We start from the raw sequence: 13814 nt of genomic DNA on the forward strand, positions 1-13814 counted from the left end.
AAGCATAAACATCAAGTTCCAGTTCATGGTAGAGTCAAGTGATGTGGCCACACAGGGCTCTGAAGTCTCAGCCAGTGCTTGGGTTGGCCATCCATGGCAGCAGGTGAGGGCCAACCGACCAGCGGCACCCAGGCCGGGCTCTGCACGGGCTTTGAAGTTGAAGGGCAACCAGCTCAGGAAGGCCCCAGCCAACGCTCCCAGGTACACCCCTGAGGCCTTAGCCCAGGAGCCAGCCAGCTGTGCTCCTAGGAGAGCCTCCCCCCGGCCCCTCAAGACTGTTCCCGGGAGGAGCGCCCCCTTCCAGCAGCTTGCCAAGTTTTTCTCAAGGAGAACAAGAAGGGAATTTTGAATGGCTTCCATCCAATTTTTAAACTGTAAACTGCACGCCCACTTTTTGTTTGGCGACATTTCCTGTGTGTGAACACAGTTTGTTCTGCTACCAGCTTTAACGTTATCCAGAACTGACATGTCCAAGGCCAAGCTAAAGTGTTTTAAAAAGAAGTCAAATATGGTAGGATCTTTCCTAATTTTAGCTCATCTTGTAGAAATCGTGTTTGTAGAAAACTCAGAAGAGAGGCTGAATACAGAGGTGCCTTTGTGCATGGGCGCTAGAGCTCCCCGCCCTCCTGCACTGCCGCCACCCCGGTGAGCACTGCGTTCCAGGACAGCCGGCATCCTCCGCCCCACGCCTACACCACGCAAGGCAGCCATGCTTGTTTCTGGCAGTCGGAGGATGCCCTGACGTGGCCTCTTGCCACATGCTGGCAGAATGGCTTCAAGCAGCATATGAGGGCACCACTTCAAAGCTGGGGGGCAGGGCGCAGATAGAGGCTTTGTCAAAGAGGTGCCGACAGCCCCCACACTGCTGGCTAGAGCGAAGGCTCCCCAGCGTCAGCCCCAACAGGCCCCTGTGTGCAGCTGGGGCCCTGCGTTCCCAGCATGCCCCCTTTCCCTCTCCTCCATCGCAGGTGACCAAGGCCTGCCCCGCCTTTGAAGGCGCTCCCCAGCCAACCTCCTTCAACATGAGCCCCGACCTCTTGTCCTCCTTACATCTAGCCTGACCAAGGCTGAGAAAATTCTTTCACCTCCGTAACCGTACACATCTTCCCGCCCTCCGGGCCCACCTCCCACCTTGCTGTGACGCCGATTTTACAGCGGACAGCCGCATTGTCTGTGGAATGGCAGCCAGGAGCTGGAACAGTCTACTGAAGGAGTAATTAATAAAAGTATAAACACGCCATCTCCCCCAACTAGGACTTACAAACTCCAGGAGGGCCAAAAACAAACCTTCCTCTGTATCGCTCTAGGCACTTAAGGAAGTTTTGGAAGTTAATTACTTCGGCAGTGACCAAGGTGAAGTCTTTTAAAAGGAGCCTGTGCTGAAAAATTCCAAGAATCCTACAGCTCCCTCCTCCACCCAGAAATACACGGTGACGACTGAGATTAGGATGCAGATGCCTGGTCCTCACATAACACATACCTGAACCAAATCTGAGACTCACTGGCACAGAGACAGTGTCTTTCAGTCTCGCCAAGTGGGACAGGGCTTCAGAGAGGCCACAAGGCCAGCAGGGACGTTTACCAGGAGTCCAGAGTGAAAGGAACAGGGACATGTACTGCATGCGCATACACATAGCACACACATACGCACACAGTGCTCACCCACATGTATGTCTAGGCTTTTCTTTTTTAACATGCTTTTTCCCTTAATCAGATGATATGAGCATCCAGGCCAATCTCCGCCTTCAGCTATGCCCACAACGGAGAAAGGACTTGTTCTAAGCTCCACATCAAGGCAATCGGGCTACTCCCACAGCATGACCTTACCCTCCACCACCCTGAGGAAACACGCTCATCTTCCCCCAGCAAGGAAACCAGGGCTGACACAGGGCAGCATTTATTCATGCGCACAGGGCTTCCTGCTGAAGATGACTCTCCAACCAATACCCCTAATCTTCCTACCCAACTCAAAACCCTAAGGAGGGCAAAGAGCTTCTCTTTTTCTTTCTTTCATTTTTTTTCTCTTTGTATCTGAAAACCATTTTAGGGTCCTTTGCTCTTCTTATTCTCTGCCAGTACCGGTTGAATTGCGTCCCCCAAAAGGACATGAGTCCTAACTCCAGGTATCTGTGAATGTGACCTCACGTGAATACAAGGTAAGTTGAGGTCATTAGGGTGGGTGGGCCCTGATCCAGTTTGACTGGTGTCCTTGTAAGAAGAGGAGAGATACATAGGGAAAATGCCCTGTGACCTCAGGCACATAGTGGAAAAATACAGCCACAAGCCAAGGAATGTCAGTGATCAAGGGCCCCCACCAGAAGCTGGGGAGAAGCAAGAAAAGATCCCACTCAGAGTCTAAGGAAGAGCATGGCCCCGATGACACCCTGATTTTGGACTTTGGCCTCCAAGACCACAAGAAAATAACTCCATTTTTTCTAAGCCACCACGTTGTGATCATTTGCTATGGCAGCCCCAAACCAACACACCCAGTTTGTTGCTCCAGAAAAGCCCAGAGAAACATATTCATCCACCTCCTTGCCTCCAGATCCGAGTCTACCTCACAACAAACTGTCCAAGTTGCCTTCTCTTTACTACATATTGCATATTTCTTTATCTAAGGGAAAACAATGACTCGTTTTTGGCCTAACATCTGAGTTATAGATAATGTTCAAGAATGGTCCAACTGCCCCATGAAGTCCACAGAAGGAAAAAGTTTCAATAAAATATGAAGACCTCGTTCCCTAACTGCCACTGGCACATAAAATGCAAAGGCAGAGCTGACAGCAATGCGTAAACAGCAGGCATGGCAGACACTGGGCAGGAGCGCGCCCCTGGGGAGGGACGTGGGCTTTGCCCCCCGGGAGCAGGCCTGCGCAGAGGCCTCGCAGGTCCACTGTGACGTCCTGCCCGTGCGGGGGCAGCACGGGAGTGCTGGGGTCAGGGGTCAGGGGCCAGTGGGGGAGGCGAGAGTAAAATGAATCAACCACCAGGAGGCGACAGGGCCGCGCTGACCGCTGGTGACCCCCACAGCTCAGCTCACTCGGGACAAACAGAAAAACAGTCACAAAGGCGACAGACCTGAACATGAGGACACTCAGCTCCCTTCTCCAGAATATAAAATGTTTCACCTGTCGCACTGAGAGGGCTCCCTGATGGGCCTGGGTGCCAGAAGCCTCTGAGTCATTCTTAATTGCTACCTTGGTGCCATTATTTTTAAGTGAAAAAACACTCCCCAGTGAAATCCAAAGTACAGATAAATGTATGTATTTTTATCTCTTCACTAATTTAAGGATATGTATAGTGACCACTAGGAAACACTGAGTCTATTGAAAAGAAAAAGGAGGAATGTTTTAAAAGTGAGAGAAATAATAATTTTTTTCTAGTACTTACCAAAACATGTATATATTTTATATATTTAATCATTTCCAAAAATAAAGCTCTTCCTATTTGCCTGCTCGTGCCTGCTGGCTGATGTTTGCTGCCTGGGGGAGCAGAGGGCGGTGAACAAACATTTGGGTAGGTGACTTAATTCCGTGCCCTGATTCTATGCAGACCTTCTTCAATGTTGGAAAAGACTTAAGAATGGGGCACAGGGACTAGCGGCCTACTGGAGAGTCATCTGTACCCATGTGTCTTAGGCGTTTCACGGGCTGCATCCGGGTTCAGCCCCAGTGCGCTGTCCCGGCTCGGGCTCGGGCTCGGGCTCGGGCGCAGCTGGGCGGGCCTCTCCATCTGCTCCCGCGAGCGACAAGCCGCAAAGTGGCAGAACTGCATGCTGACTTTCTGATCTATTTATATGCATCTCCATGGACAGGCAAAGGTAAAAGAAAGATGATAATTTATGGGTTGTTTTTTTTTTTTTTTTAAAGTTTCCCAAATAGATCCTTCCTTTGGCAGCACACACGCCTCACAACCCAGGCAGTATTTACCAGCACTGGGGAGGCAATGCAACGTGCTGTTTATTAAATGGAGAGTCTTGCCCTCAACTTCTTGCATAAAGGCACGAAAGGCCTGTCTGAAGCTCTCCTAATCCATTTCAACTGTCCGGTTTCCATCAAGTCTCTTCCGCCCTGGGCCCGCCCTGGCCACCTGTGCAGTTCAGGAGGCCAGAAACCCGAAATGGACCGTGCAGTGTGGTGCATAGTGCACCCCACGCACGTGTGGCTTAGAGAAGAGGATGGTGGGATGCACCCCATGGAAACACACGGAAGCGACAAAGGACAAGATGAGGTTCATCCCAAGGGCCATCGGGCAGCCCTCCAGAAAATGAACCTCCCAAAGGACGGGGCCCATCACGACGGGCGGCGTTCGTATTCCTGGGCATCCGCTGAACCTCATGAGCTCTCTCTCCAGCTGACCTCCGCGGACGCCTGCCCTTGAGAGGGGCAGTGACACAGACCGGGACAGCCTCTGCGCCCCCGCAGAGGAGAGGCCTGGTGCCAAGTTCCAGGAGGCAGCTCTAGGTGGCTCTGTGGGTCTACCTCAAACACTGCTCTGACTCAAAAAGCCAAATGGAGAGATTAACTAATCAACACCATCTTTCAGTTTACAGGTTGCATCACAATAATTGAATCTTACATAATAAAAACATATGGGTCCATGCTGGTTAGAAATTTTTATCTTCATTAAAGGAATTCGAAGCAGGGTAAACAAGATTTCAGGTACAGTATTTTAGAGCTTATATAATCAGTCAGAGGGCAGCTTTCCAATTTCAACTTTGCTTGTGTTGAAGGTGGTAATTTCTCATTCTAATCAGCCAGAGATCGGAGAGCAGCAGCGTCAGAATGGGGAGCAAATCTAACAATTAGAGAACTAGCACGCCCATCGCACACATGCTTTTTCCAAAGGGGAAGGAGGGAAAAACAACAGCCATTCCCAGGAACACAGTACAGTAGACTTTAATTGAACACCACCATTGGGGCGCTGTTCTCCCCACACCAACGCTGCAAGTACAGAAATGAAAGTAAAAGTAATCGTTTCTTCCTTCCTCAAGTTCCTATAGTGGCAGCCAGTGATTTAGGGAGTACATGGTTTGCCAACTCTTCTATTGTAGTCCCCAGAACTATTTGTTGAAAACATGCTTAACTCATTATTTCTGCTAACTCTGCCTAAGTGGGAGCTTAGGTGGCTATGCAGTGAGAGCCACTGCAGGCTTTATACCCGCCAAGGAGAGGTTTCAAGGGTTACCTGGGAAGCCAGGGTCATTACTAGAGACCCGCCCCAAAGGGCAACTTGCTAGGAAAAGCAGAATCTGCCACCACATCATGCAGACTCTCACAAGTGGATGGACAGAGAGATGCACAGACAGAAGACCAAAGGGCATACTTCAGGCTTTTGAGAGGACTCATGCTATGGCACAGTAACCTAGACCTCGCGCCGCACGCTGGCGGTGCATCCAAGGTACCACTGGCTGCCGGGATGCATTTGCGGGCATAGCCTGCTTCTGGATCCCCCGAGCACTGTGGCAAAGATTTTAACAAAACCAACACTAAGGAAATAAGACATCTTTGTTACCGCCAGTACTCTCTTTGATTCTGTTACCAGGTAACTTAAAGTGCCACTTAGGATATGATGTCCCAGAAGAAAAAGCTATTGCCAGGGGAATTTATGAAGGAAATCATGAAAGCAAAGGGAAAAAAAGTAAAAAGTGAGCTCCACACCTCTTCCTCACCCACCCCCAATCTCTGTCAAAAAGTAGGGCTTGGAGCAACCTAAGTTGCCTTTGATTTGAAATATTTACAATAAGTGTAAAATCATAAATGAGACTTTTGCTTCGAGTGCAGGAACATTCTAATGACCAACTATTGTCTCTCTGTGAAATAACTCCCTGTTTAAAGAGGAATGTGCAGTCAGCTAAGAAACGGCTGGCTTGGGCACCATTTCTATTAAAAAGCAGGACTCAATCCTCCCTCCGAAAGGGCTTCCCCTTCCAGAAGGCCTCAACCCAAAGCCACAAAGAACTGAAATGAAGAAGTCAGGAACAGCCAAGTGTGGGGACTGTGCCCACATCCAGTGGAACATTTCCTTTCTCTGTGGTGTCACCAAAATGCCCAGAATGCAGGCTCCCCAAGCCTCTCACCGCACAGCTGGGCTGCTGAAGGTCCAGCGCCTAGAAAGCTGATAGGCTCCCTTCCTCAGTGAAGCCCAACTTGACTCATTGAAGAACAGCCCAGTTCACTCCCTGTCCTTCCCAAGGGCAGGTGTGACCAGCCTGGGGAGGAAAGCTGCCTCCAAACCTAGAGATGAAAGGAGAGTGGTGCTGAAGGAGGTAATGTCCTAAACCACTGCCAGAAGCCAAGATGGGCGAATCCACAGGGAGGGAAATCAGACTGTATCCAGAGCTCATTTGCTCTGCTTCTGAGAAACCAAAACAGACTCAGATCAGGAAAATGCCCACATTTGGGCCTGCTGAGCCCTGCTTCCTACTGCAAGAGGGCTCAGGTGATGGCAGAGGGTGCAGCGGAGACCTGAGCCCTTCAAGGCAACCAGGCCTGAGCTCTGAGGTCACATGTCTTAAATGAGGCTGCCTGGAGGGCAGCATATGTCCCCGACATATGTGCCTTGGTCCCCTCCTCCTGACACCCCAGGCTGCCTTGAAGTGGCCACTTTTCATCCAGAGAAACAGAGCAAGCCACAAGGGCCCAGATCATTAATTTAGGAAACATCGCCCAGGCCTCACACGCCACTCCAAATCCTTGGGCCCCAAAAGGGGACTTCCACTGTGCCAAGGTCATTGAGGAGAGTTATGCCATTGTTGGTAAAACAATCACTGAATACTGCACTCTACGCGAAGCACTCTATCACGTGTCTGTTTACTTCAATCTCTCAACTACCTATAAGATAGAATCTCGTCACATCCAATTTTCAGATGAGGATACTGAGGCACAAGTAAGCCAAGTCACCAGGAGCTGGCAAGTAGCAGGACCACATTCAAACCCTGGTGTTTTGACTCCAAGTCCAACATTGTTTCACTGCTCCCCAGCTGCCCGCCACCCAGGACACTGTCCCAGTCTTCTCCACTCTGTGGCCACAGGCCAGAGCAACAGGTCCCGAGCGCTTCCCAGCAAGGCATCAGGGCACCTGTCCCTCCCAGCTGCCCCTATACCATCCCCGCTCCACTCACTTCCACGTAGCCATTGACTCTAAATGGCCAAGATAACCATGACTATGGCGGGTTCCTCTCCCACATGACTAGTAATTTTTACAGCATCTTTAAGATACAATGGATTTGTTGTATTTATAATAAGGAAAAAAACAGAATTAGCAACTGGTAATTATATTTCTTGCTTTTAAAAAAGTTTAACTCCCAAACAAAATGTTCATGCAGAATGAGACAACCTGAGTGTATACTTCACTACACCAGAATCAAACCATGACTGATAAAATTTTATTTCTCATTGGTGGGTACCAGAAACTTATTATGTTTATAGTAAGTATGCATAACCATCATTAATAGCAGCAGCTAGTATTTATCAAGTACTATGTGCCAGTTAGTGTTCAACGCACTTTATGTGTACTGACTCAACCCATAGCAACACTATGAGGGCAGGTACTATTATGATCCCCACTCTAAAATGAAAGACCAAGGCACAGAGAGGTTAAATAATCAGCCCAAGGTCACAGGGCTGCTATAGGGAGAACAGAGCAATGAATGCTGGGTCTTGCTGTTCTCCACCTGGGAGTCTTAACCATTCAACTTGCAGTTTGAACCATTCAGCAATCCTCCTCTCACATTAACCCACAAGCACTTTGTCACATAAAATACAAGTTCTCAAACCACATCACTTCACTTATCCTGTGAACCCAGGCCAGCAATTCCACTCTTTTCCTGATTATCTACTATGTACACACAAATACAGAAACCGAAAGCAAAAATAAAAGAACAAGGATGCTTTCTTTCTAGCCTATAGATTACCAAAGGCATTTCTGAGAAGGAATCAAATATAGGGGACTTGTTATCCGGGGAGCTCTAAATCCACACGTAAGCCATGCAACCAAAATCACCACTGAAATGTCCCTTAATATCTTCCAGAAAGTACTGCGTACAATATTTGGTGTGCGTGACCCTGTACATGGGTGCGTGCAAACACAGAATGCACACAGTAATGTACAAAATATAATACACTACACGCATAATATGTAAGTTAGTAGAAGTGATGACAAGTCCTTTTCTCTACATTGGAGGAATGTGGTTATTAAATGAGGTCATATCTGTGCAAGGTAACTGTGTCCATGAAGTTGGAAGGTGCTACAGAAATGTACACAGTTCCGCCCTCCGCCACCACGAGGGCGAGCACCTTCTGCATGCCTGCCCGCCCATGGTAACCTGGCAGGCCCTACCTTCCTTGCCTGACACCACAGGGAGCCCTCTGCAAGCCAAGGACCAAGGTCAGCTCAGCACGAGTCCTTGCCCCTGCTATCGCCTCTGCGGAAGGCCTGGCGCAGACCCTGGAACCAATGCCAACCTCTGCTCTATCTCTGTAACCAGCCAATAACATCCACAGATCTTGTCTTCATTCAAGGCCTGCGTCTACGTGAAATGCAGCTGCACCCTCACCACAGCTTGTGACATTGCACTTACCCCAGGGCCAGTCTGCTAAATGAGCCCGGTCCCTGGACAAGGCAGCCCCTCAACACTTGCTTTAAGATGAGCGAGAGAAATTCGCAGAGGCCCTCTTGCTCACGCTGCCTCTGCGCAGGAGAAAACTTATCCAGCCCAGCCCAGGACAGCCCTGTTCCAGCAGCAGGCCCAGCGACGAGCCGAAAGGCTGAGCAACAGAGGAGCCAGGCACGGCCTCAGTGGGGAGGCCACTGGGTCGCTGCCTGCGGAGGCATCTAATAGGGAAAAGGGAGGCGCAGAATCAGGGAGGAGACCGGGCTCACTTTCAGCTAATTCAGTCTGTTCAACTGCACAAACAAAAACCCCTCCACAGAAACTGAGGTGTGTCCACAAAGCTGGTTGAAAGGAATTTTCAGAAATAATATTTCCCCTAAATAATCATTAGCTAAAGAGTTTCAACCCACATGTAAGAAAAAAAAAATTAGGGTAATTTTATTTCTTACTACCTGAGGCTATACAGTAATTAGGCAAATGACAGGGAATTTGTCACTTTGAGTAAACCATAAATGCATAAAATAATTTGTTTGAGTAAAATACAGCTGCCTTAGTCATCATCCTACTAATTTGACAAGGAATTCAAAAATGTCTCTCAGCTGTCTGATTCTGGGTTAGATATGCAAAAGCCCATCTTCAAAATGACGCTTCTTTAGGAAAAAAATAATAATAAATCCAGCAGTTTCTCCTCATCCATTAATTGCCAGCCCACTGGATGCTCTCAGGTCTTAAAAAAAAAAAAAAGTAAGCGACTACAAAGCAGTGAGCCGGAACCTTGTTAAACTTATCTCTCTGCTTCATCACCACAACCTCAGATGTAGTTTCTGAATAACTCTACATAGGGAAATGCCCACCACAGGTTCATAGAGACCACCTGTATGCCCCAAGCAGAGACGAAACTGGTCTTTTTAAGTTTTTAACCTGGGGGAACTCAAATGCACTTTTGTGTGAGCATCACTCGTAACTGTCCAGAGGCAGCAGAAGCCTTAATGTCCTGTACACACCCTCGTCTGCTCCCGGCCTCAGGAATTTGAGGGCACATGCGAACCTCTACAAGCACCACTACCCTCCATGAACAGCTTGAAGTACCTCAGTAGGTCTCTACAAAACACCACGAAGTGAACGCAAACTGACGTGCTCTCCAAACGGCCTGACACTTAGGCAGATGTTACAACCTTGCTGGTAGGTCAGTTCAGACTGAAGCAACTTGAAGCAAAGACCCAATGGAAAATTAAATTGTAATCCATATGCCACACACAGTAACAAACTGAATGGGCCTCTCTTCTCATGCTGAGAAAATATTTTGTAGACCATCGGGCAGTTTAAGTGACTAGGAGAGAATTTCCCTAGGACTGCTGACAGATCTGATGCATGATCCCAATTAAAGTATCTGGAATAGTACCAGACCTCAGAATCCACATGACCCCCACCTTCTCCATACGGTCACTAAGTGTGGGCTTCAGGGTCAATGCCAGTGTTCTTCTGTCCTCCTCTGGGAGACCACCAACAGCTAGGCAGAAGTCGCTGGTCCCTGGCTTGCTTAACAATTGGTGGCTTTCTCATATATAGGAGCTCCCACCCTGGGCAGGTTCTTTAAAGGAATATATAGATGGACACCACCCTCCCTCGCTCCCCCCCCCCCCCACACACAGAGTCCTACTTTTCAAAGTTGCTTCTCAAATCACAGGCAGCTTCTTGTTTCGGCTCTGCAGCTGGGAGGTCTACACCTGCGTTACTCAAGTCATTGGGCAATCTGTCTTTCCAGAGAAGAAAAGGAAAAATGAAATGAAACTTCCATGTGTAAAATAAATGGCACTTGGGAAGACAAAGTAAAAAGTAGCTGCATGGGCTTTTGGAATCAAGTAGGAAATAATGTCACTGGCACAGAATTTGCAATCCTGCAGAACACACACCTCACACATAGACCCTGCATGTGTGATCACCTATAATCACAGGTTTTCAGGTTTCCTCAGTGAGCCTGAGATGAACCTAAAAGGAAGACGTCTGCCTTCCGGCAAGCATCCTGAAATCTTTCATTCTCCAGTTATCCGTAACAAAGCCTCACATAGCTGAAGGAATAACAAACTTTTTATGCCACCTGCCAAATAACAGATGAAAACTCCCAAGTGAGCCAGAAGAGCAAAACACATAGCAAGCTGATTCAGTCAAGCCTGGCGAGGAAACTATTTATTTTCATGAAGTTCAGATGGCAGTGGAGAGTCGAAGGCAGCCAGGCAAGGAGCTGCCCTGAGCACGTCATGCCTCCGCTCCTAGTAATCAAAATGAATTCAATTTCCGAGGCCTGTGCTCTCCTGGGCCTTATCTGCTTTCTGCCAGTCACCTGTTGATTCCTGTTACCCTACCCCTTGAACCAGGCTTTTCACCAGCCCAGGCTGTAAGTACCAGGAGGCCCCCACCAGCTAGACTGGATTCCTCAGGCTGCCACTTGCCTATTACAGGATTCCAGTCAACTTCCTATCTCCTGGCGCCATCCCTGCCTCTGCACATCCACCGCTCCGCCAGCCCTCTACTTCTTAACTTTCTCAAGGACTTTAGGCCACTCATTTGACTGGAACCCTTAGATCACTGTAAGCCAACTGTAAACCCATGTCTTTATCATTCACGGTGTGCCAAGTTCTGCTGGTGTCTGCCATACATGGGTGCTGCTCTCTACTGAACAAAACGGGTTTGGGACAAACTGTTAAACTGGCAGCAGCCACGGGCACGCTAATTACCCTCTTTTAAACACAGACTTCCCTCCCCTCCACCCCCCTCCCCTGCTTCCAGCCCCCGGTTAGGAATTATATACTTTGTCTATGCTCCGGTAAAGACCAACACATGTTTATTAATGTGCATTTGCATCTTAGTAATACACATAGCTCTTTTAATATTTTAACACTGAGAGTCTCTCCAAGAAAGGTCTGATAAACTGACCCACAAGACACAGCCTTCCCTTAACCCCTGTCACCAAATGCCACAGGTGCTGTCTGCAATTGTGTGTAGCGACTATAAAAAAGTGCATCTTACAAAACAAAAATGTCAACAGAAAACAAAATGTGCTTTTGCCTACAAGGTTCATCTGCAGCATACAAGGCAGAGGAGCAGAGAGGTATTTCAACATCTTTCATCTCACAAGGGGCAAAGGAAATGCTCTGGATTTTCAGAAGCCCTGCAACTGTCACCCCAGGAACAGAGCTGAGTTTGGACAATCTTTTGTCAGAACCACATAACTGGTTCTATGCTCCCTGCCCCACAGACCAAGCCTGCTTGCACTTCCTTCCGAGAGCAAGCCCCGCAACCTAGAAGATGGGTTATGAATGGTACAGGGCCGCCCGCGCCTGGCCCTCATTACCTGTAACCCAACAGCCAGCAAGGTGGGATCAGGGGTACCATCAGGAAGCGCACAGTTCTGTCCCTGGAGGTGGCTATCCAACAGCCAAAACCTTGTCCAATTCTATCTCCATCAAACTTGCTCACTAACACTCAAAGTCTGTAGCATTTGATTCCAGTTTCAGGTCAATAGTCAAGTAGTGATTTAACCCTATATGCTCTGGAAAATCTTCTCATGTTTAGTCAAGACTGTACTTAGGTCTGGACATGCACTCTCTGGAACTCAAGTTGGGACCACCTGCAAGGGGCACGAGAAGGCGGCACAGCGGGTGTTTGACAGTGCTGAGTCATTACGAGCTGTTTCCTCTGCTCCGTGATGCACCTCTGGGCCGTTTAAGCATTAATAGCCCCTTTCAGTAGGGAAACGAAATAGACATACATTGTGAAAAATGATGCAATCCCCTTGTGGGTGAGAGACGACGGTGGGCAATTTAGGTCTAACAGTGGATAGCGGGAAGTACTACGCAAACTCTCAGCTGCTCTCCAGGTATGGTAACTTTATTCCAGACGCTGAGGGATGGCTACTGGGATACGGAGCGGGAACAGTCCCCGAGTCGCCCTGGTTTGGATCAGGCCACACTCGGGAGCATTTTACTCTAAGCTGTTAAATACCCCCCATAATTGGCGGACGGAGAAAACGCCCGGAGAAAATGATGCATAATGGATTTGTTCTCCAGGCAGACGGAATGGAGAGTAGAAGACGCAGGATGCTAACTGGCTTTTCTCCTCATGTGCGGATCACCTGAAATCCGCGTTCCCTTCCTCTCCAAGGAGGCTCCTGAACTCGCCCTCTGGCTACACTTTCCAGGGGAGAGGAATGGTTTCACGCCCACCTGCCCGCAGCCTCTCCTTGAATCCCCCCGGCCCCCGCTGGCTGCACGAGCAGCTGCCGGCATCCGCGTCCCGCCCGCCCCAGGCTCGCTCGGCAGCCCGGCCGGCAGCTCCCTCGGCAGCCGCCTCTGCACCACTCGCCAACCTCCACGCCGGGCGGAGGTCACGCCCGCCCGTCCCCTCCTCGTGCCAGCCGGCTGCCCGGGCGCGGGGCTGGGGAAGGGGCCCCGCAGCGGAGTTGGCACAGAGACTCACCAGGTAGGCGCCCACCGTGCCCTGCGCCAGCATCAGGGCGCACTCAGACACCAGGAAGATTTTGATGTTGGAGAAGCAGGACACCTTCTTTTTCTTCTTCTTGTTCCTCTCAGCCTCGTCCCCCTGCAGCTCGCCGCTCCGGCCGCCGCCCGACGAGCCGCCCGGCTTCTTCCCCTGCATCCTTCTCCCGCCGCTGCCGCCGCTGCCGCTGCCGCCGCCGCCGCCGCCGCCGCTTTCCCGCTCGCCCCGAGTGTCCGGGCCGCTGCTGGGCGGGGGTGCGCGCGGCGAAGCTGCGTGCTGTCCCCACCTCGGGCCCGCGGCGGCCGCCCCCGTCCTGCCGGGGCTAGAGAGGTGGAAGCACAGCTCCTCGCCGCCGCCTCCGCCGCGCTCGCCCCTTCCTCCTCCTCCTCCGCCCTCCCCTCGCCTCCTCCTCCGGCTCGGGCTGTGCCAATCACAGGGGCTCCTCGCGCCGCCCGCCGCCTCCGCAGCCGCCTCGCCGCCTGCGGACAGTGGCCGCTGCCATCGCCGGCTTCCCCTGACCCGCTGGCCTCCCTGCCCTCGCCTCTCCTGCCTTTACACAGGAGCCGGAGCCCGAGCCCGATCGCCTGTGCCCGCCCCCGTGCACCTCTTGCAGCCTACACGCCTCGGGGAAAGCGCGACGGGAATCGGCTTGGGGGCGCCAAGGGAGGCCCCGCGACCGAGGCTAGGAGGGTCCCGAAGCCCG

The 13814-nt window shown here is 50.5% G+C and overlaps 1 protein-coding gene across 4 annotated transcripts in view; it reads right to left on the reverse strand.

Annotated features, from left to right (window-relative positions):
* The window catches only part of SLCO3A1 (solute carrier organic anion transporter family member 3A1), a 191801-nt gene extending 178329 nt beyond the window's left edge, over window positions 1-13472 (reverse strand). For 3 of the 4 annotated variants that reach the window (XM_054585204.1, XM_054585186.1, XM_054585194.1), the window contains exon 1: window positions 13091-13293. In XM_054585204.1, coding sequence (XP_054441179.1) covers window positions 13091-13270 — 180 coding nt within the window. In that variant the 5' untranslated portion in view covers window positions 13271-13293. Of the gene's footprint in view, window positions 1-13090 lie in introns of all 4 variants that reach the window. The other variant, XM_054585212.1, reaches the window with a different exon arrangement.
* Window positions 13473-13814: the final 342 nt, after the last annotated feature.

The sequence above is a fragment of the Pteronotus mesoamericanus genome, unplaced genomic scaffold (genome assembly GCF_021234165.1).
Source record: "Pteronotus mesoamericanus isolate MK-2021 breed Mesoamerican mustached bat unplaced genomic scaffold, CSHL_Meso_final contig_1205, whole genome shotgun sequence".
NCBI lineage: Eukaryota > Metazoa > Chordata > Mammalia > Chiroptera > Mormoopidae > Pteronotus > Pteronotus mesoamericanus.